The sequence below is a fragment of the Podarcis melisellensis genome (assembly GCF_964234715.1).
Source record: "Podarcis melisellensis genome assembly, chromosome: 6".
Taxonomy (NCBI): Eukaryota; Metazoa; Chordata; class Lepidosauria; order Squamata; family Lacertidae; genus Podarcis; species Podarcis melisellensis.
This window is the reverse complement of record NC_138538.1, coordinates 51,304,003-51,324,568: the sequence shown is the minus strand read 5'-3', so window position 1 is coordinate 51,324,568 and position 20,566 is coordinate 51,304,003. Positions and strand designations below refer to the sequence as shown.

The following is a 20,566-nucleotide window of genomic DNA, read 5'->3' as shown; positions in this document are numbered from 1 at the left end:
GTATCTCCCGTCCCGGAGAGCGTTGAATGGACGCGTCTTCCCAGCTTTCTCTGGTGCCGGAAAGGCCGGGGGGTGGGGCGGGCGGACGCAAAAGTTGTTGGGAAATCGGGGAAGGACCATGAATGGCTGAGTGGAAAAGAAGAAGAAGGTAGTGTCTAGAGTCCGTTGCGCGCAAATGAATAGGCGAGGCAATCCCATGTGGTAGCTCACAGTCCCCGCCTCCCGCCTCGACTGCTAATTTTAAGTATTATATACTATAGATTTATTAAGTTCTCCCACTGCGTCAGCCTTCCCTTGTTTTAGACCTGAGTGCCGATTAGCTTAATTTGAACTGTAGTTGAGTATAGGAACATAGAAACAGAAGCTTGTCTCTGAGCGTGTGCAAAGTGCCAATTCCATTAATATTGTGCTCCCTTACCGAGCGTGCATTTCAGTAATGCAACCCAGACCGCTTCTTCTTTTCCCAATTCCGTATTCCTGTTCTGATTGTCGTGCTGGGGCTGTGACAAGGTCCCCATCTATTTTCCTGGAGTGATGCAGGTAAAATGAATAGAGATTTCATTCTCAGGCCTTCTTAGTACTGTACCTCAACAGATACAGTTGTTTGTGTTGTGCCTGTCATGTTCCTTTTGGTGAAATTAGATTAGGGGTGCACTCCTAAACAGGCTTCTTTGGAAATAAATCTGATTGAAATCAACAGGATTTATTACCTGTGGGGACCAAAACTGAAATGCGGGTTGATCAGACCTGGAAGCGTCCTTAGTTTATTAAAGGGGGGAAATGTTATTGTCACTCAAAATTATGTTCATTACTAACCCTGTCGTTAGGTCTTTAATTTTCAAAGGGTTTCTTGTCCTTCCTAGATCATCATTGGGGGATGATGGGCATCACTCACTCCATTTCTCTGTGATCCTGCCATGGCTTGTGTGCCTTCTTCCAACACCAGCGAATTCCCCTTATTGGCAGATAGGCATGCTCGTCTTATACTGGCCCAGATCAACAAGATGAGATGTGGGCAGCACTTCTGTGATGTGCAGCTCCAGGTTGGTGAAGAAGTATTTAAAGTCCACCGGCTTGTCTTGGCTGCAAGCAGTCCTTATTTTGCAGCTCTGTTTGCAGGAGGGATGAAAGAGTCTTCAAAGGATGTTGTACGGATCCTAGGTGTGGAGGCTGACATCTTTCAGATCCTGCTGGACTTTATTTACACAGGTAGACTCCATTTCTAAAACATTCTTGAGATCTTGTTATGCTTTTTGACAATGCCTTAGTATCCCGGAGCTTGTGAATCAAATGTACGTGCTGTTTTAGAACTTGTCACTGACTACATCACAGGCATCCCCCAAATTATGTCACAGGGTCTTCATTGATCTGAATTGTAACACTTCAGAGTTCATATGAGGAGCTCCCTTGACTGAATGTTCATCCATAAGAAAAGTTCACTTTGCATGAAAAAATAAAATGTGAGGTAGAGGGCTTCTAATCTAGTTTTCTCTGTCATGCTAACTATGTGCTGGGATTTGGGGAGGGATAAGGAGGACCATTTAGTCTTGTCAATGTCTATGTTCCCAGTTTGAAGTTATAATTGAGACACATTTGCAATTCTTTATGAACAGAGCCAGTTAATTACCATAGTATTAGTGTTTTATCATCCATTAGTGGGGTGGGGAAAAACATTCAATCTGTGCTATTTGGTTTACCAAAAAGGGTGCCTGTGGTGTAACGTTTCCTGTTCAGTTAATTATTTTGATGGCTGATGATACTCCCCCTAAGATATTAATAATGTGGCAATAATGTACTCCAGTAGTATCATTCAAAGGAGATTCACAAATTTTGTGGTCAAACTGTATGCTATTGTATTGGCAAGATTTCGTACCAGCTGAAATAGTTCTCTGTTGTTCGTTTAGGCATAGTCAGCATTGGTGAAAGTAATGTCCAGGAGTTGATTGTGGCAGCAGACATGTTCCAACTCACAGAAGTGGTAGACCTTTGCTGTGAATTTCTGAAGGGGCAGATTGATCCTTCAAACTGCATTGGACTCTTCCAGTTCTCCGAGCAAATTGCCTGTCATGATCTGCTAGAATTCACAGAGAATTACATCCATGCCCATTTCCTGGACATCCAGGACGGAGAGGAATTCCTGGCTCTGACAAAGGACCAGCTCATTAAGATCTTGCGAAGTGAGGAACTGAGCATAGAAGATGAGTACCAGGTTTTCATAGCTGCAATGCAATGGATTCTGAAGGACCTGGGGAGAAGAAAGAAACACGTGGTGGAAATACTGGATACAGTTCGATTTCCGCTGTTACCCCCACAAAGACTCTTGAAATACATAGAAGGTAACTCAGAGTAGGGTAGTGTGTGTCTGTACTACAACTCTGTATCTAAATCTGTATATCTTTTCACATCACTCAATGACCCATTGTGGACTCTTTGGACTAATTTTGTCTTCTCAAGGGGTTCCTGATTTCAGCCTTCGAGTGGCCCTTCAAACCCTGTTAAAAGAATACTGCGAAGTGTGTAAATCTCCAAAGGAGAGCAAGGTTAGCAGTTTCCTGCAGGCGGCAAAGGCGCGCCCCAGGAGGAAAGCCAGGAAGTACCTGTATGCAGTAGGTAGGAATCCTGTCTCCTCTTTAGCATTTCATGTCTCTTCAGAATCTGAACTGCTGAAGAAAGGCTGCATGAGAAGAGCCTGTGGAGCTGCTAATGGTGTCTGCCATCTCCTGTTTTTTGAATAGGTGGATATACTCGCTTGCAGGGAGGCCGTTGGAGTGACAGCAGAGCTCTCAGTTGTGTTGAGCGTTTTGACACTTTCAGTCAGTACTGGACTACTGTGTCTTCTTTGCACCAGGCTCGAAATGGGCTGGGAGTTGCAGTAGTCGGAGGAATGATCTATGCTATTGGAGGTAAGGGCAAAGAATTGCATTTCTGGGGGTGGGGGGTGGGCTGTTCTTTACTACTTGCCACAGGTCTTTCTTATTATTCACTTAGTGGAAGGAACTCACCCAGAGACAAGATGTAGCATTCTAAAGCCACAGTATACAAAAGTTACAATGATGTCCTGAGTTTGACAGGGAGAAATCTGGGCCTTGCCGTTTGGGATTCCCGGGGTTTGGGGACTCTGGTACAGTCCATTTCCCCAGACGTCTCCAGTCCTTGCACCATGCAGACATAAACCCATTCATTGTTTTGCTAACATATTGCAGACATTCATAGGTATGTAGTCAAACACACAGATGTAGTTCCACTCACATATAGGGTTACCAAAGTAAAATGATCAATGACTTTTCTCAGTGTCCCATTGTACCTTCCACCACTGAAGATCTCTTTTTTCTGGAGGAGGCTGAGTGAGCCCCTTTACTTCTTTCAGGGTGGTAGGAGGAAGAGGAAGAAAAAACTTTGATCACATTTGCTTTCACCTTCCTGAAGCCTACATATTTTTGTATTATCATCTCTCAGACTTGCGTAGTATACACACAAACCATGGTTTAGTGCTGTATGGATGAGCTTGAGTGATGCATCGAGCTTGAGTGCTTCTCCCATGGAGTTTAGATCCTGGCTTAAAACAAATTCTAATTATCTGGTTTTGTAACTATGGTTTGGAATTAGCATATTACAAATCTTAAGTTTGGTTTAAATCAGGATCTCTGATTCAGACATTACAATAAGACAGGATTCTGTAAAAGTTAAACTAAACTTAGCAGAATGACATCTCCTTACTGCATTGGTGGTGGAGGGTGCTGAGTGTGTGAGCTGGTTCTCAGCTCCTTCATTCTGATCCACATAGCACTAAACCATAGTTTTGCATTAAATGGTTTACTGTTTTGCATTAAATGGCCCCTGTTTTATTTATATATGCATATAAACAACTATGAAACCTACCAGAACTTTCTGTGTTGCCAAATAAACGTAGATGCTTCAAATGATCTTCTTTCCTGTTCTACAGCCACTACTACTAAAAATACAATTGCTTGTGGTCATTCAATGGCAGCTGCTTTTTGTAGGTTTAAGGAAATGTAGGAAGCTGCCTTATACTAGGTCAGACTATTTGTCCACCTAGTCCAGTTCCACTCTAGTTCTCCAGATTTTCAGGTGGAGAGAGGTCTTTCACATCACCTGCTACCTCATCATTTCGACAGGAGGTACCAGAGATTTGAACCAGGAATCTTCTGCACCAGGCACTCATAGGGGCATTGCATCCAAAAGTGGAGCTGTGCCTTATCTTAGTTATACTTGTTAAGGATGTGGTAAAGTTCCTGCCAAAAGTGAAAACTCTAAGTGCATCTGTAGTATACAGACTTCTGCTGTGTGAAATGAAAAGTTTTGTAAGTACTGTTAACTGTTGAAGCATTCCATCCTGTGCTTGCAGGATACTCACTGTCCTATTAATTAACATCCTGCCATTGCTGTTCCTGCTGCATGCTTTTCTTCCTTTTGCCATTTAACCCCTCAAACCTTTCGGTGGTTAGAATTTTGCAGAAATGTAATTATTGCATATTACTTAAAGAAGATGATATGATTTAAATTTTCCTTTAAGCCGGATAACTTGTATTTTGGAGATAAAGTCATACCAGTTTTGACTGGTGGTACCTGTGCATCAGAGAACTCATTTAGAAATTGGGCATTGGGGGAAGGAAAAGAACTTTGGCTTCAGAAATGAAGCATTGCATCTTGCAACTATGCTAAGATGCTCAATGGATGAATTATTCTGCTATTAGTTGATCAATATATTGAAGAGATAGCATACAAAAGATGTTTTAACTTCTCTATGTTCTTGCCTCTCTTCTAAGGTGAAAAAGACTCTATGATATTTGATTGTACCGAACGTTACGATCCTATTACTAAACAGTGGGCAGCTGTAGCATCTATGAACCATCCTCGCTGTGGACTTGGAGTGTGTGCTTGTTATGGTACCATCTATGCTTTTGGCAAGTCCTTTGACTCTACAGAATGCATTACCTCCTTAAGCTAGGGGCAGAGTTTCATTAGTGTTGTATACTGTAGAAAATAGGAATAACTCCCAAACGTGTATGTTAGCAACTAACTAGTAGCTTCTCTGGTAAAGTATCCTTTTTTCAGTAAAAAGGTAAAGGGACCCCTGACCATTAGGTCCAGTCGTGACCGACTCTGGGGTTGCAGTGCTCATCTAGCTTTATTGGCCAAGGGAGCCAGCGTACAGCTTCCGGGTCATGTGGCCAGCATGACTAAGCTGCTTCTGGTGAACCAGAGCAGCGCACTGAAACACCGTTTACCTTCCCGCCAGAGTGGTACCTATTTATCTACTTACACTTTGTGCTTTCGAACTGCTAGGTTTTCAGTAGCCAAACGCAAACGTTTTCCTTCAGTAAATTCTTGAAGATTCCAAAGCCTGGAATATTTGTTGGTGACGTAGCTGAGAGCTGCCTTGCCTACAACTTGCTTGCTGTCCTGTTGGAGTCTCCAGACAGTTTGCAGATAAATTAAGCTGCAATCCTGTCCTCTGGCTTGCAGCAGCAGGGCTTGATGGGGTGGTGCAGCCAGTGCTACATCTATAGCCCTGGAAAGTAGAAATGCAGAAAAAAAGCCCTGAAGGGACAAGGGAAAATGTGCAAGAATAAATCTTGGCTCAGTGAAGATGCCTGGATTGGGCATCATGTGATAGCAGCAGGGTTGGCTCAGGATCCAATGGATCCCATGCTGGCTCAGCCCCTTCCGCATTTGGGGGGTTCAACGCTAGCTGTTGCTAACAGAGATAGTGAGATAACTCATGCAGCAGAAGTTGCCCCCAGTTACTGTCACCACACAGAGGCAGCTTATGGTCCAAAATAGTTTACTGCTGCAGAAAATCAGGCTTCAGTAATACAGCCCCGGACAACCTGTAGGCTTTGTAGATAGAGATATGTACAAATAGAAAACATTTATGTTGCTCTAGCAATCTGGCCTTCCAGATGTTGGGTTCCAACTTCATCAGCCCTAGCCACCTTTACATTAGACAGCCTTTTTGGCTCAGCTGCCATTGTAGCTGCTTCAAGGAGATAGAAATATTAACAATGTTTTCTATTCCTTGCCTTCAAACGTACTCTGGTTTTCAGGAGGCTGGGTTGGAGCAGAGATTGGCACCTCGATTGAACGTTTTGATCCTGAAGAGAATAGCTGGGAAGTGGTGGGCAGCATGGCTGTGCCGCGCTACAATTTTGGGTGCTGTGAAATGCAAGGTGAGTGGGCTTGGATACAGTCATAAAGGTAAAGGTAAAGGTACCCCTGCCCGTACGGGCCAGTCTTGACAGACTCTAGGGTTGTGCGCCCATCTCACTTAAGAGGCCAGGGGCCAGCGCTGTCCGGAGACACTTCCGGTCACGTGGCCAGCGTGACATCGCTGCTCTGGCGAGCCAGAGCCGCACACGGAAACGCCGTTTACCTTCCCGCTGGTAAGCGGTCCCTATTTATCTACTTGCACCCGGAGGTGCTTTCGAACTGCTAGGTGGGCAGGCGCTGGGACCGAGCAGCGGGAGCGCACCCCGCCGCAGGGATTCGAACCGCCGACCTTTCGATCGGCAAGTCCTAGGTGCTGAGGCTTTAACCCACAGCGCCACCTGCGTCCCTGGATGCAGTCATACCTTGGGTTAAATATGCTTCAGGTTGAGCTCTTTCAGGTTGTGCTCCGCAGTGACCCGGAAGTAACAGAACACATTACTTCCAGGTTTCGCCGCATGCGCAGACGGTCAAAATGACATCACGCACATGCCTGGAAGTGGCGAATCACGACCCGCGTTTGCTTCAGGATGCAAACGGGGATCCGGAACGGATCCCGTTCGTATCCAGAGGTACCACTGTATTTGAATAATTGTTGTTTACTGTTAAAACTGTCACAGACTACCCTTGGGCTGGTTTGGCACTCCAACTTGTGGTAAACCTTGCAGCTAGATTGCGGATGGGGACAGACTATCAGCAGCACGTAACTCAGGTGCTCAAAAGCTTGCACTAGCTAACTCATAGGCTATCAGGTCAGGTTCATGGTTCTTGTATTAATTTACAAGGCCCTTAAATTGGTTCCAGGATACTTCAAGGCTTGTGGAGTGTTCTAGGGGCCAGGTAGAGAGACATGGAAGGCTGCTTGTGGTATACACACTTACCTCAAGTCCCATTTGAATTTAACTCACTTCTGAGTAGGCATGCATAGAATTGAGGTGAGCATTTGGAAAAATTGATAACCTAACAAATGGTGTGCTATCTTGAAGGGCATTGAGCAAACTATGTGCAACAATTTTGTTGCATTGTGCAAAAGAGCTGATAGTTTAGAAAGCAACTTCAAACAGCAATCCACAACCCACTCATTCAAGAACAGTCCTAATAAGGAAGACCATTGAAATTCTTGGGAATTACTAGGCTGCAGATTACAGTCCACAGTGCATGTTTTCTAGAAATCCTTGAATACCAACAGTGCTGGTATGGCATAGGTATAATAGAAATTCCTTGCATTTCCAGGTATAATTTATATTGTTGGGGGCATCAGTAATGAAGGAATAGAACTGTGTTCTGTCGACGCCTATGATCCAATATCTAAGCGCTGGTCTGCACTCCCTGAAATGGGCACCAGAAGGGCATATCTGGGTGTGGCTGCTCTGAATGACTGTATCTATGCTATTGGAGGATTGAATGGGTCTGAAGATGCTCTTCCAAGTGTTGAGAAATACTCATTTGAAGAGGTAGGTTTCAGTTCCCACAAATCAGATTCCAAGGTGTATTCGTTGTTTATGTTGGTTTGCAGTAGTTTGTCTCATTGATAGGTACAAAGAAATGAAGTTGTCAGTAATGTGTTCACCAGTCCCCCAATGCAGCTGAAGTCGTATGTGTGTGTGTGTGTAAGGTTATGTTCAGATGCACATAGTTAAAGCAATGAACCTGATGTTGGCCTATACTTAGACTTCTCAACTGAATGACGTTCAGGAATATCCAGTTTTCCCTGTTTTCATAAGAAGCCAACTAGGTAGCGTATTAATTGACTAGTTCTTGTGGCAGCCATGAAGCCACTCATCTGTGCAAAGTGTCCAGAGCAATATTTTAAGTCTAAGAAAACCAGATTGCTTCCGGGGGGGGGTGTTTAAATAGATAAACATACTAAGCAGGGAGAGGGGGGGAAGTAGAGCTCCTCCCACAGCAGAAACTTTCACCTGCTGCTGGAGGTTCTTATGTCTATATATAGCCTAAGGGTCCTACTACCCAGGTAATAAGTAGGCTAGTAACTATAAAATCTCATGCCACTATGCCAAGTAGTAACTAATGGGGGTTACAGTCCTTCTGTTTTCCTGTTGTGACACCATGATACACTTGCCTTTTAATGTGCAGATATTCCTTTCCCGCCCCCCATCTCATTTTTACTCAGAATTAATTTGAATAATTGCCCGCCCTGGCTCTGTACTTAGGCTCATTTGGAGGGAAGGATAGAAAAAAATGCACAGCAATAATAGTAAACAGTAGTAGTAAACCCATGGGTATAGGGCAGGCACCCCCAAACTCAGTCCTCTAGCTGAGCCACTGGGCCTGTTAGCTAGGGATGATGGGAGTTGTAGTCCCAAAACAGCTGGAAGGCCGAGTTTGAGGATGCCTGGTATAGGGCAGTATATTAATAAATAAAATTATGACAATGAATTGGAATTCCACTACTAAGAATACGGTGAATGGTCAGTTTAACACAGACCTTCCTACAGTTTATTTACACCTGCTAACTGTAGATTTAAAGCACATCTCTGGAGAGGAACATACTACACAGAAAACATATTTTTGTTTGTTTGTTTCATTTATTAGGAGAAATGGGTAGAAGTTGCTTCAATGAAGGTCCCAAGAGCTGGAGTATGTGTTGTAGCTGTGAATGGCCTCCTTTATGCCATTGGAGGAAGGACTGCGAGTTATGATTCATCTGCCCCAGTAACATCAGATTCCGTGGAAGTTTATAATCCGCATTTGGATACTTGGACTGAAATTGCTAACATGATCACCAGCCGCTGTGAGGGAGGTGTGGCCGTGCTCTGAAGTACAGAACACTTAAAAACAACTAAGATTGGGGAGTGGATTTTCAAGTGTTCTCGGAATGGTGACAGTTTGGGCTAGAGACTTCTGTTCACAGGCTCTACTGAAACCGTATGCTTCTCCATGTGGAACATAAACTTCATGGGGGATTCTGCCAGTTTGTTGATGGTTGATTGCTGCCCTTGACACTTGGGAAACCGTCTGCTGTTCATCATATGCCAAGACACAATCGGAAGGCAGTTGCTGTATTTGAAGTGGAGGAGGTTGAAATTGTCCTAACCGCATTACTTCTTAACGGGGATCCTAAGCAATAGTTTTATTCTCATGAAAATCCATTACATTATTTATTTATGAGCAGACGTTGGCTTTCCATAGCCTAAATTAGTTTCCTTGGAGAAATGCAACAAAATGATGGAGCTATTATTTACATACTTGTTTGGGACTTTTGTTTTAGCTGCTCATTGCCTTTAGGAATAAGTCAAACTTGCTTACAAAATGAAAGTAGTTTACATCTCACTCTTATTTATTTATTTATTTATACATACATACATTCATTCATATGCCACCTCTTTCCCTGATGGAACTCAAGACAGATAAGAATATTCCATTCCCTGGCTCATGTTGGGTATTAAGAATCTGCCCTTGGCTTTGGGCTTTTGTTCCACATATGCATACTTAGCTATGTAGGACTGTTTAAGACAGAAGACAACTGGAATATTAAAAACCAAAAACAAATCTGTCTTCACATTTCCTTACAGGCTGCCCCGTGTGACTTCCAAAGGATCCACACCATGCCCTGTGCTTCCATGGTAAAGCAAATAAGTTAAAAGTAATAAAAACAAGCACAATAAAGGAGTTGGATGAGAGAGGAAAATGGCAGTAGTAAAATGAGCTAACATCATATGGTAGCCTACCAGTTCATTTATTATATCATAAATGCCTTTTCCATCTTTGTAGCGCCTTACCCCATACACAGTTACATCTGTGGAGAAGCATCACTATTTATGGCTGAGTACTATTACCATGTCAGTTGAAAACAGTTCCCTGCCTTATGACACACAAATCTACTTCTCCTTTGTGAGGCACTGGGTGTGCTGGACCGGTGTCTTGCCCCAGTAATGCACTGGATGACAGCCAACAAACTGAAGCTCAATCCAAAGAAGACTGAGGCAACTTAGACCAAATGGCTGAGAGGATGGGGTTACACTCCCTCTGAAGGAGCAGGTCCATAGCTTGCGGATACTCCTGGATCCTTTGCTGTTGCTTGAGGCTCAAGCGGCCTTGATGGCACAGAGTGCCTTCCATCAGCTTGGGCTGGTGGCTCAGCTGCACCCATATCTGCGCCCCTAACTTCTGTTGTCTATACTTTGGTAACCTCTATGTTAGATTACTGCAATGCCTGATACATAGGGCTGCCTCTGAAGACGAATTCAGCTGGTGCAGAATTTGGCGGCCAGGTTGCTCACTGGGGTATATTACACAGATCCTAGCCCAACTGCTTTGGCTGTCAATTAGCTTCTGCTCCCAATTCAGAGCGCTGGTTTTGACCTATAAAGCCTTAAACGGCTCAGGACCACAAAATACATGAAGGACTGCTTCCCATATACAGTGGAACCTCTATTTGCGACCATAATCTGTTCCGGAGGTCCATCCAGAGGTTGAAACAGGTTGCTGGGAGAGGCACCGTTGTGCGCAGGCAATTGCCCACTTCTGCGCATGTGCAAATGGCGATTGTCACTCCTGCACATACAGCAGCAAACCTACTGGTTACTTCCAGGTTTGCCGCGGTTGCGACTTGGAACAATCGTAAGAGGCGGTGGTAAGTAGAGATTTGACTGTACTGTCCCAGACTCCACGTTCATCTGAGGCCTTTCTCTGTGTGCCTCCACATGGGGCTTGGAGGGTGGCAACACAAGAACAGGCCTTTTCCTCAGTAGCTTCCCATTTGTAGAATGCTCTCCCTACAGAGCTTCACCTGGCACCTTCATCTTTAGACACCAGACAAAACTTAACTCTTCAACCAGGCTTTTGGCCGATTAATATTCTATAGCCTTTTTAATGTGTTTGTGGGAAGGAGGGATTGTTTTGTTGTTTTTGTTTTAAATATTTACATCCATTTTTACCTTGTCTTTTATCCTGTGAACTGCCCTGAGATCTTATGATGAAGGGCGGCATATAAATCTAATAAACGAACAAACAAATAAATAAAATACATGCAGGTCCCGCTATTGGGACACTATTCCCGCTATTATCCAAAATCTGAGTTATCAGAACCCAAAGAACTATACCCAAACCTTGTTATATAAACAGCTGATTCAGATATCCAAAAAGCCATTGTTTGTCTACTTCCCTACCTATTTCTAAGGAGAAATTGGACAATTTGGAGCAGGAGAAATCAGACAAATCATTTTTTCCTTTGTTTGACTTTTGCTGGCTGGCTACAGCAGTTTGGGGCAGAAACCAGGGAGGGAGTTTGGACAAATCATAGATTAGAAATGTTCCCGTAGGAAATAATAAAAATCAGCTTGTTATGCAAACGCTCGCCTAACAGTTTCCTGGGAATGGAAAGCAGGACTTGTGTGTACTTTTATCACAGTCTAACCATCCTTAACTAGAAGTCCCATTTATGTAGTACTAAATATGAGGAGCTTCCAGACTGGCTGTTTACTGAACATCCATCCCAATACATTTGCACAGAGGTTGAACAATTACTACCAGCTAGTGGTTGCTATTGCAGGCTTCCACGTTAGCAGCCCACTGATCAGGATTTAGCAGAAAGCAAGTTCCATTAAAACAAGAGATTTACTGCCATTTAACAACTGTGGTATTAATTACATAACATCATTGTTATTTAATAATGGCTAGTAATAATTCACCCACAGGAGTTTTTAAAAACTGTGAAAGGGGAAAATATTTTACTCACTAAGAATTAGCCTATATAGAGAAACAACAGCATACAACTTGTAGCTTAAAAAGCAATGGATGGATGGCAGTTGAACAGCCTGTGGAAAACGCAATGCAGTTAGTACATCTTCTAGCTGAGCATCCTAGAAGTATTTAAAACCACAAGAATTTGATGGCTATTGAAGTTACTGAGCGAAACTGGACATTTGTGGTGTTCTTTCAATGTTCAGTGTGTATCAGAACATTCCACATTATCGAGAAGTCTCCACAAGTCTTATCTCTGGTATAACATTCAAAGAAGTAATTTTCTTGTACAGGGAGAGAGATGTGTTCCACAGCAGTGGCTGAGCCACCTAACCACGGAAGAAGATGCCCTAACTCATCTTTGCGCATTAGAGCAGAAACATTACACATCTCTACTAAATTGTAACTAGCAAATTCATCTTAGGTCTTCAGTATCCACCCTTCCATGGAGCTTGTTCTTCTTTCAGTCCATAAATTCAGCCATAAGTTCATAAGCAGAGAAGTCAACCAACCTTTTCTCATTCCCTCACAGTAGTCTTCAGAGGGGAAAACATGTAAAACAGATTATGAAAATGGTTAAGGAGAGAGGTCCCCTCTCATTGGACAGGCTAATGCATTTTTGGTTGTTTATTTCAATACTTTTGTTTCACTTGCATCACGACTTAGTCGTTTCTCTGGATACGTGTTTGCAAGACATAGTGTGGTAATCAGAGAAACTGTGGCTACTATAGTCAGGACTGCCCTCATGGCTTTAAACCATTTGGGATAGGTGGGAAGAAGACTAAGATCATAATGCAAGGCTATCCCTAACCCTATTATAAGCATGAGTCCAGCTTGAGTGAGGTCATCTTTGAAAAGCAAAGTAAACCAGGCAAGTAGTGAAGGAACAACACTGTTAGCCAGATTAATCCAATCAGGACTGGCAGGACTGCCTTCTGGCAAAGCAAATCCCCATCTGATCCCTCCTAGGAAAGATAGTATAGATGCACCATATGCAATCTGAGCAAACACCAACTCTGGGTAGGAGACCTTCTGGATAGCCATTAACAATGGCACTGAAACAAAGGGAATTAATCCTGCAAAGCCCAAATACAGAGCAGGCTTTGGAGAGTCCTTGAGTGAGGGCATGTCATATCGCAACAAATCCAGCTGTCGCGGCTCAGGTTCCGGAGGTTTTTTCTTCTTCCAGCTGCAGCAGGAAGAATGGAAACCCTGTGCCTTGGTTATGCTGGCAGATGCCTGCCTAAGCAGCTGTGATTTTGGCAGCACAGCCAAAGGGACAGGAAAGCCAACTGCCTTACTCCTTCCAGGTTGCAGAAGTCTTTGAAGATACATCATCTGCAATTACAAATGCAAAAAGACACCACTCAGCCTTGTGGTAGCTTAAAGAACCAACCACAGTACTTCATACTTTTCAGAAGGACGCTTCATGCATCTAATAAAGTGGACCATAGTCCATAAATGCTTACATCATTAAAATGTATTAGTCTTTAAGGTCCCATTTTTATCGTTTTTGCTTCAGTTCTTAATTGGGGCCTCTGCCAAAGCCAAGTGTTAGCAATGAACAGTGATTTATATTTCCATTTTTTAATGAATTTGTCCAAGGGAGTAGGGTTCCCCACCACCACTTATGCATATTGGGAGGGATTCAACTAAGTTTTACTCAGAACAGATCCATTTAAAGTAATTGACTTAATCATGTTCATTAGTTTCAGTGGGTCTCCTCTAAGTAAAACTTAGCTGAACACTACCCATTATCTCTAGTTAAATCCCACCAACATATGAGAAACTCGCCTAGGCAAGACTTGTATATTCTTTAAATTTTACATTTCTAAAAAGCTGCAAAGTAACATTTATTTCCACAGACATATATTAAGGTAGCCTTTCACTTTAGTGAGCAATGAGTGTTTCAATATATAGACAGGTCTTAAAAGCAAATGAAGATGCAACTGCTTTGGAGACATTTACCTTGGAAGGAACTTGAAAACAACATCGCTGTAGAAGGTGAAACATTTTCAGAGATTCTGAAAGATAGGGATGGTTAGCAAAATATGCTCTTGCATTACCTCACCTGAAGTATAATACATGGATAAGGGTGCAATCCACCACATTGTTGTGGCATGCTATGCTGATTCAATTTTCATCCAGCACTAGAACTGGTGGATTAAATTCAGAATATCCCAGAGACATTTGGGAGGTCAAGTCCCAGACAGTCCAGCAGTCAAAGCTGCTGTTTGATGTGTGAACATATGAAATCATTCCCAACCATACCAAGCCAGTAACGGGAACCACATGGTACTGTGGGCTTGCAAGCCCTGCAGCAGTTGCACTATCTTTGCTCCCCAGTTATGTTGGGGATTTGCTGGAACTTGGCTGTGTATGTTGGTGGATGATGTCAGCAACAGTGGATAGCACCACAGACCTATTAAAACAAGATTAAAGTAGCACAGAAGCTAACACAGGTTTGTATCCAGTGTAGTGCTGAGTGAACATCAGTGTGAATGGAAATCTCTCCCCCTTTCCTTCCCCTGCATCTGCCTCAACCTTGCCCAAATCTGCCCTGAAGGGTTTGGGAAACCCCAGAACAAATAAAGGGGCATGCAGGGAGAATCCCATTGTTTAAGCAGTAATCTTGCGCTGATGTGCTGCTTGCTTAGTGCTGCACTGGATATAAGTCAGACAAGCAACAACATTCAAAACAAAACAGATACTATACGATATAGCTGCATGTGCCCATTTATTTCCCTCCCACCCAAGTTGCTCCAAGGTAAAGGCAATGCTGGAGGCAATACAAAGTTATTGCAACCTCTCATCAGTTAATACAACCCTGTAAAGAGAAGGCTCAGATTTTAAACATGTGTAACAAAGCCAAGTTTCTTAAAAGCCATTGTAGAATTTTAAGCCTGTGAACAAATCACGGGCCCTACCAAGTCCAATAGCCTGCTGCAGACAATGTCCATCCCTAATAAATTTGTGCAAACTTTCTCAAAAGCAAAAGGTAACACATGCACGTTATGCACTTCCTCACATGAAGAACCGCACTCTTCCGGGAATTCACTCTCCCTCCTTTCTCTAAGCACCCGGTCCCGCCAATACTTTGCTTTTCCGCGAGTTTCTCCCACGTCCCGCGCCTGTCACAAACCCATAGAGCCTCACCCTTTAGTAGCAGGGGGAAATCGAGGGCGTTGCAAGGGGCTCCCGGTGGGCACTTTGGGCTGTAGTATCAACCTAGTTGCTCATTAAATTTCACCTCTAAGCGGCAGACACAATAAACGCGACTCGCAGCCTTTGTAGATTCTTACAGAAAGCTTTCCCACAATCCAAAGCCTTTGGATTTGTTTTGTTTCGTTACGAAAACGTGCTTGGTAAAATTGTCCCGGGTGCGGAAACTGACTCTGCCTTCCCAGCGCAATTCGCGTTTTCCTAGCTTTGCTCCACAATCAGCCACTCTTCACATCAACCTAAACTCAATCCACACTCCGCCTGGGGAAGGGGCGTTTCCTGTCCCCTGCTCTAATTCCGCCGGGTGCGCGTGCGTCGCGCTTAGTCTCTCGGCTTGGAACAGAGGCGAGACTCCCGCCCTTGCGTACTAAAAGTAACAACGCACGAGCGGATCCTCCTCCCCGCGTTTAATGGCGCTGCAAGGCCCTATTGCCGCCCTCTATAGGCAACAACATTATTGCACTTTCCTACACTTTCCCATAAATCCTTGTACAGTACTAGCTAGATCAGGGGTCAGCAAACTTTTCTAGCAGGGGGCCGGTCCACTGTCCCTCAGACCTTGTGGGGGGCCGGACTATATTTTGGAAAAAAAATATGAATTCCTATACCTCACAAATAACCCAGAGATGCATTTTAAATAAAAGGACACATTTACTCATGTAAAAACATGCTGATTACCAGACCATCCGCAGGCCAGATTTAGAAGACGATTGGGCCGGATTTGGGCCTTAGTTTGCCTACCCATGAGCTAGATCCCAACTCAACTTCTCCATAAGAAAAATAATCCACATCCAACTACATCTCTACAGTCCTCAAAATAACCATCCTTTCACCAGAGTTCCCACAGTGTGAGCTGAACAAAGTATAACCATAACTACTCCCTCTAGCTTTCAAAAAAACATAAATAATCCCTACAAGGGCAAGTTCCATCTACACAAACTACACCAGACACCTGCACATTCCTGGCCATGAGCCAGTAAACTGAACATTCCAACTCCTTATCTCAAGGCCAAACTTGTTATGTCTTGGAGCACCTCAAAACCTGACAAGATGAAGATCCAGCCTTCCCTTCTTAATTTAACTGGCACCTCAGTCTGCTCAAGGCATGTCTTCCCTGAGAATTGCAATGTACAGTACTTGGGCAGAACTCTTCAAACATTTTGGTAATGGAAAGTGGCAGATTGCTCCTATGTAGAAGTCTTTGGTGGCACTCCCTGACTCTGCTTAGGACTGGGTTCCAAATATTTGAGGTTAACATAAGGTTACAAGATGTCCCCGTTTCCCAGGGACAGTCCCAGGATTTGAAGTTGAAAAGTGTCCCCAGATTCATTGAAAAAAAATCTGTTAACCTTAGGTTAACGCATAGAACAAAAAGAATTTAAGGACACATATAAAAGGTAGGGGACGCAGGTGGCGCTGTGGGTTAAACCACAGAGCCTAGGCCTTGCCAGTCAGAAGGTCGGCGGTTCGAATCCCTGCGACGGGGTGAGCTCCCGTTGCTTGGTCCCTGCTCCTGCCAACCTAGCAGTTCGAAAGCACGTCAAAGTGCAAGTAGATAAATAGGTACCACTCCTGCGGGAAGGTAAACGGAGTTTCCGTGCACTGCTCTGGTTCGACAGAAGCAGCTTAGTCATGCTGGCCACATGACCCAGAAGCTGTCTGCGGACAAACACCGGCTCCCTCGGCCTATAGAGCAAGATGAGCACGCAAACACAAAGTCGGTCACGACTGGACCTAATAGTCCAGTTTATAAAAGGTAGTTTATAGTTTATAAAAGGTAGGTCTGAAAAATATTCCCAGGGAATCCTCCACTCAGTAGGTGGCAATCGCACAGTCTCTTCACAGCTGTAAGAATTGCAGCCTGTTACTCAAAGATAAATACTAATCTGATCTGCTTACACAGACATGAGTCTATGCATGCTCCAGTTACACCGAAGAGCTAAAAATTATAAATACTCTTTAACTACTGCCTCCTATAAGTCAGAGCAGGTGGTCATTAAGCCAATGGGAAGGAAGGTATTCCAGAGGTTAACCTCAAGTGATGCTCAGGCATAGCTGGTGTTATTAAACTGACTATAAATGGTGACCACAGTACCCTTGTGAGTTGAGGCTGGTGATGGTAGGCTGTATGCCTGAGTCCCTCTGATTTAATTTTTCATTACCTACAGCCAGTGCTTTAAAAAAAAATGTTTAGGGGTGCTCTCATTTGGACTCAATAAAATTACCATTCTATAGTAATCAGAAAAAAATAAATACAGTAAATGGACAAAAGTACAAAGATTCACAAAATGTTTAGGGGTATGTGTACCCTTTCGTCCCCCCCCCCCAGAAAAAAGCACTGCCCACAGTACACAGCACACATGTGCACAGCGTACACACTTATCCCCCACCCCCTGCAAATAGGCTATTAAAAAGGCAGTCAGTGGTAATGAGGTGGCCTGACAGGGAGCTCCCATAGCCTGTGATTGAGCTTGTGGTTCCCCAACCCTGGTCAAGGAGGTCAAATCTTTACAGAACACACTAAAAGCCACAATAATAGAAGATCAGCTAAAATTTGTACCACAGATCAGTTTCCCACTGACATCTGGTTAGGCAGTGTGGGAAAATACTGCTGGATTAGATAGGCCTTGAATCTCAACCTGAATGGCTCTTCTTATGTACCTACTTGATGTTTTTACACACAAGTTGTTATGTATCCATTCATATACACTGTATATACCATAAATAAGATACAGTAGATATCAAAATGATATTAATTAAGTTATGTATCATTTCTGCTATGCTAATTCTCTGGTTTGCTCTTCATGCTGAGTCTTGTTGCTGCTGTCTCATCCTGCCTTGCAATGAATAAGGAAGTGTGAAAGAGAGAAAGGGAGATTCAGCATTTGAAGGGAACAGTTACATTATACAACTATTTCTGTCCATGAAATATACCGTACTTTTGAGTGCTGAAAGTACTGTAGAAAGCGGTGAACAATTTTTTTTTTGGGGGGGGGGCAACATTATAGTAACTTCTACACATAAATTCATGTTTCACAGCATATCTCACATTACACTCTTTCTAGCTTCATTTGATCTTTATGGTTTGTGACTGTATGTATAATAATATTTGTATTAATCAGGCAGCTATAATATATTAGTTCTTTCCCCCATTAATTTCTCCTTTACTTTCAGTAACCTAATTTTCCCACCCCATGTTTCATAGCTTTATGGATTGTACACCACTGAAATTAATTAGCTCTGCACAACACACCAGGAATCAGAATAACAGGGAGAAATGTACAGGAGTAACCAAAGAGCTAGCATCTTTTGCCTGTCTCTATGGCAAAAGAAAGTCAACCGCATGTAGTCAGCATTGTGTCAACATAAAGGAGTATAAAGCACCGGATCTGGCAGCTGCTGCTGTTTTTGCAATTTCAGTTTTCTGCATTTGCAAACAAAGATTAGGCAAAGTTTATGTCTTTTTTTTTTCCTCGTTCAAAATTATTTGCTGTACACCTGCGGAGGCCAAGGTTCGAAAAAGACCCAATATGGAGGCCGGCTGGCCGAAATATTGGGAAATAATAGAAAAAATTGGAGACAACTGGAAATTGCAGAGTTTTGAAAAATTAAAGAATAGGGTGCAAGATTGGTTTCATTATGCTCAAATTCAAGAGGTTTTCAAATCGGACAAAAAAATAGGATTCCAGGTGGAAAAATCGAAATTAGAGACAGAATTGTTAGAACCTAAGACCAAGGTACTTTCGAGAATGTATAACTTGCTGCTTAAATGGAATACTCAGGATGAGATAGTCAAGTCAGCCATGATAAAATGGGCTCAAGACATTGGGTACAACATTATGTTTGAAGACTGGGAAAGGTTATGGACCACTGGAATGAAATTCACAGCATGTAATGCCTTGAAGGAAAACATTATGAAAATGATATATAGGTGGTACATGACCCCAGTCAAACTTGCAAAAATATATCATCGGTCTGATAATAAATGTTGGAAATGTAAGGGGGCTGAAGGGACATTTTTTCATCTTTGGTGGACATGCCCAAAAGTGAAGGCCTTCTGGGAAATGATCTATAATGAGCTAAAAAGGGTGTTTAGATACACATTTCCTAAGAAACCAGAGGCCTTCCTATTGGGCATTGTGGACCAAAAGGTGTTAAAGAAGGATAGAACTTTTTTTATGTATGCAACTACAGCAGCAAGAATACTAATTGCAAAATATTGGAAGACACAAGATCTTCCCACGCTGGAAGAGTGGCAGACGCAGTTGATGGACTATATGGAACTGGCTGAAATGACGGGCAGAATCCGAGACTTGGGAGAAGAAACAACGGAAGAGGATTGGAAAAAATTTAAGGACTATTTACAAAAATATTACAAGTTGTATGAATGTTAAGAATCTGCATGACTCGGAAATCTTAGCTCTCGCAATTAGATTGGGAAAGTAGAAAATTAAGTGATAAGTAAGAAAGAGTTGGAATTTAAAGTTATTTTATATATTATATTAAAGTATAAATAATTGACAAAAACACTTTAAATTTAGAAGTAAGATACTTCGAAAGATACAAATAAGGTATGAAACAAGGTAATAATTTGCTGATATGCTTTATTGTAAAGAACGCAAGGTGTGGGAGATGCGGGGAAGTCCAGTTAGTAATGTAAAAATGTATTTGAAAGTTGGATTGTTCTTCCTTTTGTTCTTTTTTTTTTTTGTTTGATTCTTTTCTATCTGTTTTTTTTAAGATTCTACATTTCTGATTTTGTAATTTGAAAATGCAATAAAAATTTTCATTAAAAAAAAATTATTTGCTATAATGCTATTTATTCTAATCCTAAATCTGTTTTGGAGGGCACAACTGGTTTGTCTCTTTTCCTTCCTGACAGTTAGCTATTGTCATGTAAGGTTTACCTGACAATACCTAATTATTTACTCTATAGAGTTGACCCACTTTAATCAGTGAGAGCATGGTGGAATCAGAAGACTGCAGCCTTTCTGGAGTCTGTCACTGCAAATTAGTTTGCTTGGCCCAGTTACCTAGATTTTGCTGTAGAAGAATGCATAAATTGTTTTGGCTACATTTCTTTAGGCCTGGTTTATGCACACGAACGAAAAAGTCTGGTTAGATAAAGTTGCTTTTGAATTCCTGAGAATCATTATTAAAATTTAAGTAGCCTGTGGTGGGGCTGTTTGCACCACTGGGCTCGCGGTCGCTGATAAATAGAAAACTACAGACATACAAATGTTTCGGAAAGCTTTTTCTTTTCATTTCTTTTCAGCAATATTAGGCAGGCCTGCGCGCTTCTCGGTGGCGGAATGCCTGCTTGTTCCACCGGCTTAAATTATTCGGGAGAATGAATGAGTGCCTGGCGCTTTAAGAATGAAGAGACTTCAGAGCCATGGCTGGAGATAAGGGC

General features: G+C 42.7%; 2 protein-coding genes across 6 annotated transcripts in view; one reads left to right on the top strand and one right to left on the bottom strand.

Annotated features, from left to right (window-relative positions):
• Window position 1: 1 nt before the first annotated feature.
• On the top strand, window positions 2–9,738 carry IPP (intracisternal A particle-promoted polypeptide). Of its 2 annotated transcripts, none has more exons than XM_081913958.1 (9): window positions 2–148; window positions 864–1,209; window positions 1,905–2,336; window positions 2,455–2,610; window positions 2,736–2,903; window positions 4,788–4,925; window positions 6,069–6,191; window positions 7,462–7,682; window positions 8,782–9,738. In XM_081913958.1, the coding sequence occupies exons 2-9, from the start codon at window positions 918–920 to the stop codon at window positions 9,004–9,006; spliced, it is 1,755 nt and encodes a 584-aa protein (XP_081770084.1). In that variant the 5' UTR covers window positions 2–148; window positions 864–917; the 3' UTR covers window positions 9,007–9,738. The 2 variants fall into 2 exon arrangements, with proteins under 2 accessions (XP_081770084.1, XP_081770085.1); XM_081913959.1 differs by lacking the exon at window positions 2–148 and adding an exon at window positions 160–540.
• A 2,161-nt stretch (window positions 9,739–11,899) lies between these two features.
• Window positions 11,900–20,566, bottom strand: part of TMEM69 (transmembrane protein 69) — a 36,897-nt gene continuing 28,230 nt past the window's right edge. The window contains exons 1-3 of one of the 4 annotated variants that reach the window (XM_081914036.1): window positions 20,390–20,412; window positions 13,900–13,955; window positions 11,900–13,269 (exon numbers count right to left, since the gene is read on the bottom strand). In XM_081914036.1, coding sequence (XP_081770162.1) covers window positions 12,559–13,269; window positions 13,900–13,944 — 756 coding nt within the window. In that variant the 5' untranslated portion in view covers window positions 13,945–13,955; window positions 20,390–20,412 and the 3' untranslated portion in view covers window positions 11,900–12,558. Of the gene's footprint in view, window positions 13,270–13,899; window positions 13,956–15,087; window positions 15,507–20,389; window positions 20,413–20,566 lie in introns of those variants that run through there. The other 3 variants (XM_081914035.1, XM_081914033.1, XM_081914034.1) reach the window with 3 other exon arrangements.

Coding starts and splice junctions, on each gene's coding strand:
- IPP (XM_081913958.1), top strand. CDS start 918: ATGGCTTGTGTGCCTTCTTCCAACACCAGCGAATTCCCCTTATTGGCA. Junction 2,611..2,735: donor GAAGTACCTGTATGCAGTAG/GTAGGAATCCTG, acceptor TTTTTTGAATAG/GTGGATATACTCGCTTGCAG. Junction 4,926..6,068: donor TGGTACCATCTATGCTTTTG/GCAAGTCCTTTG, acceptor TCTGGTTTTCAG/GAGGCTGGGTTGGAGCAGAG.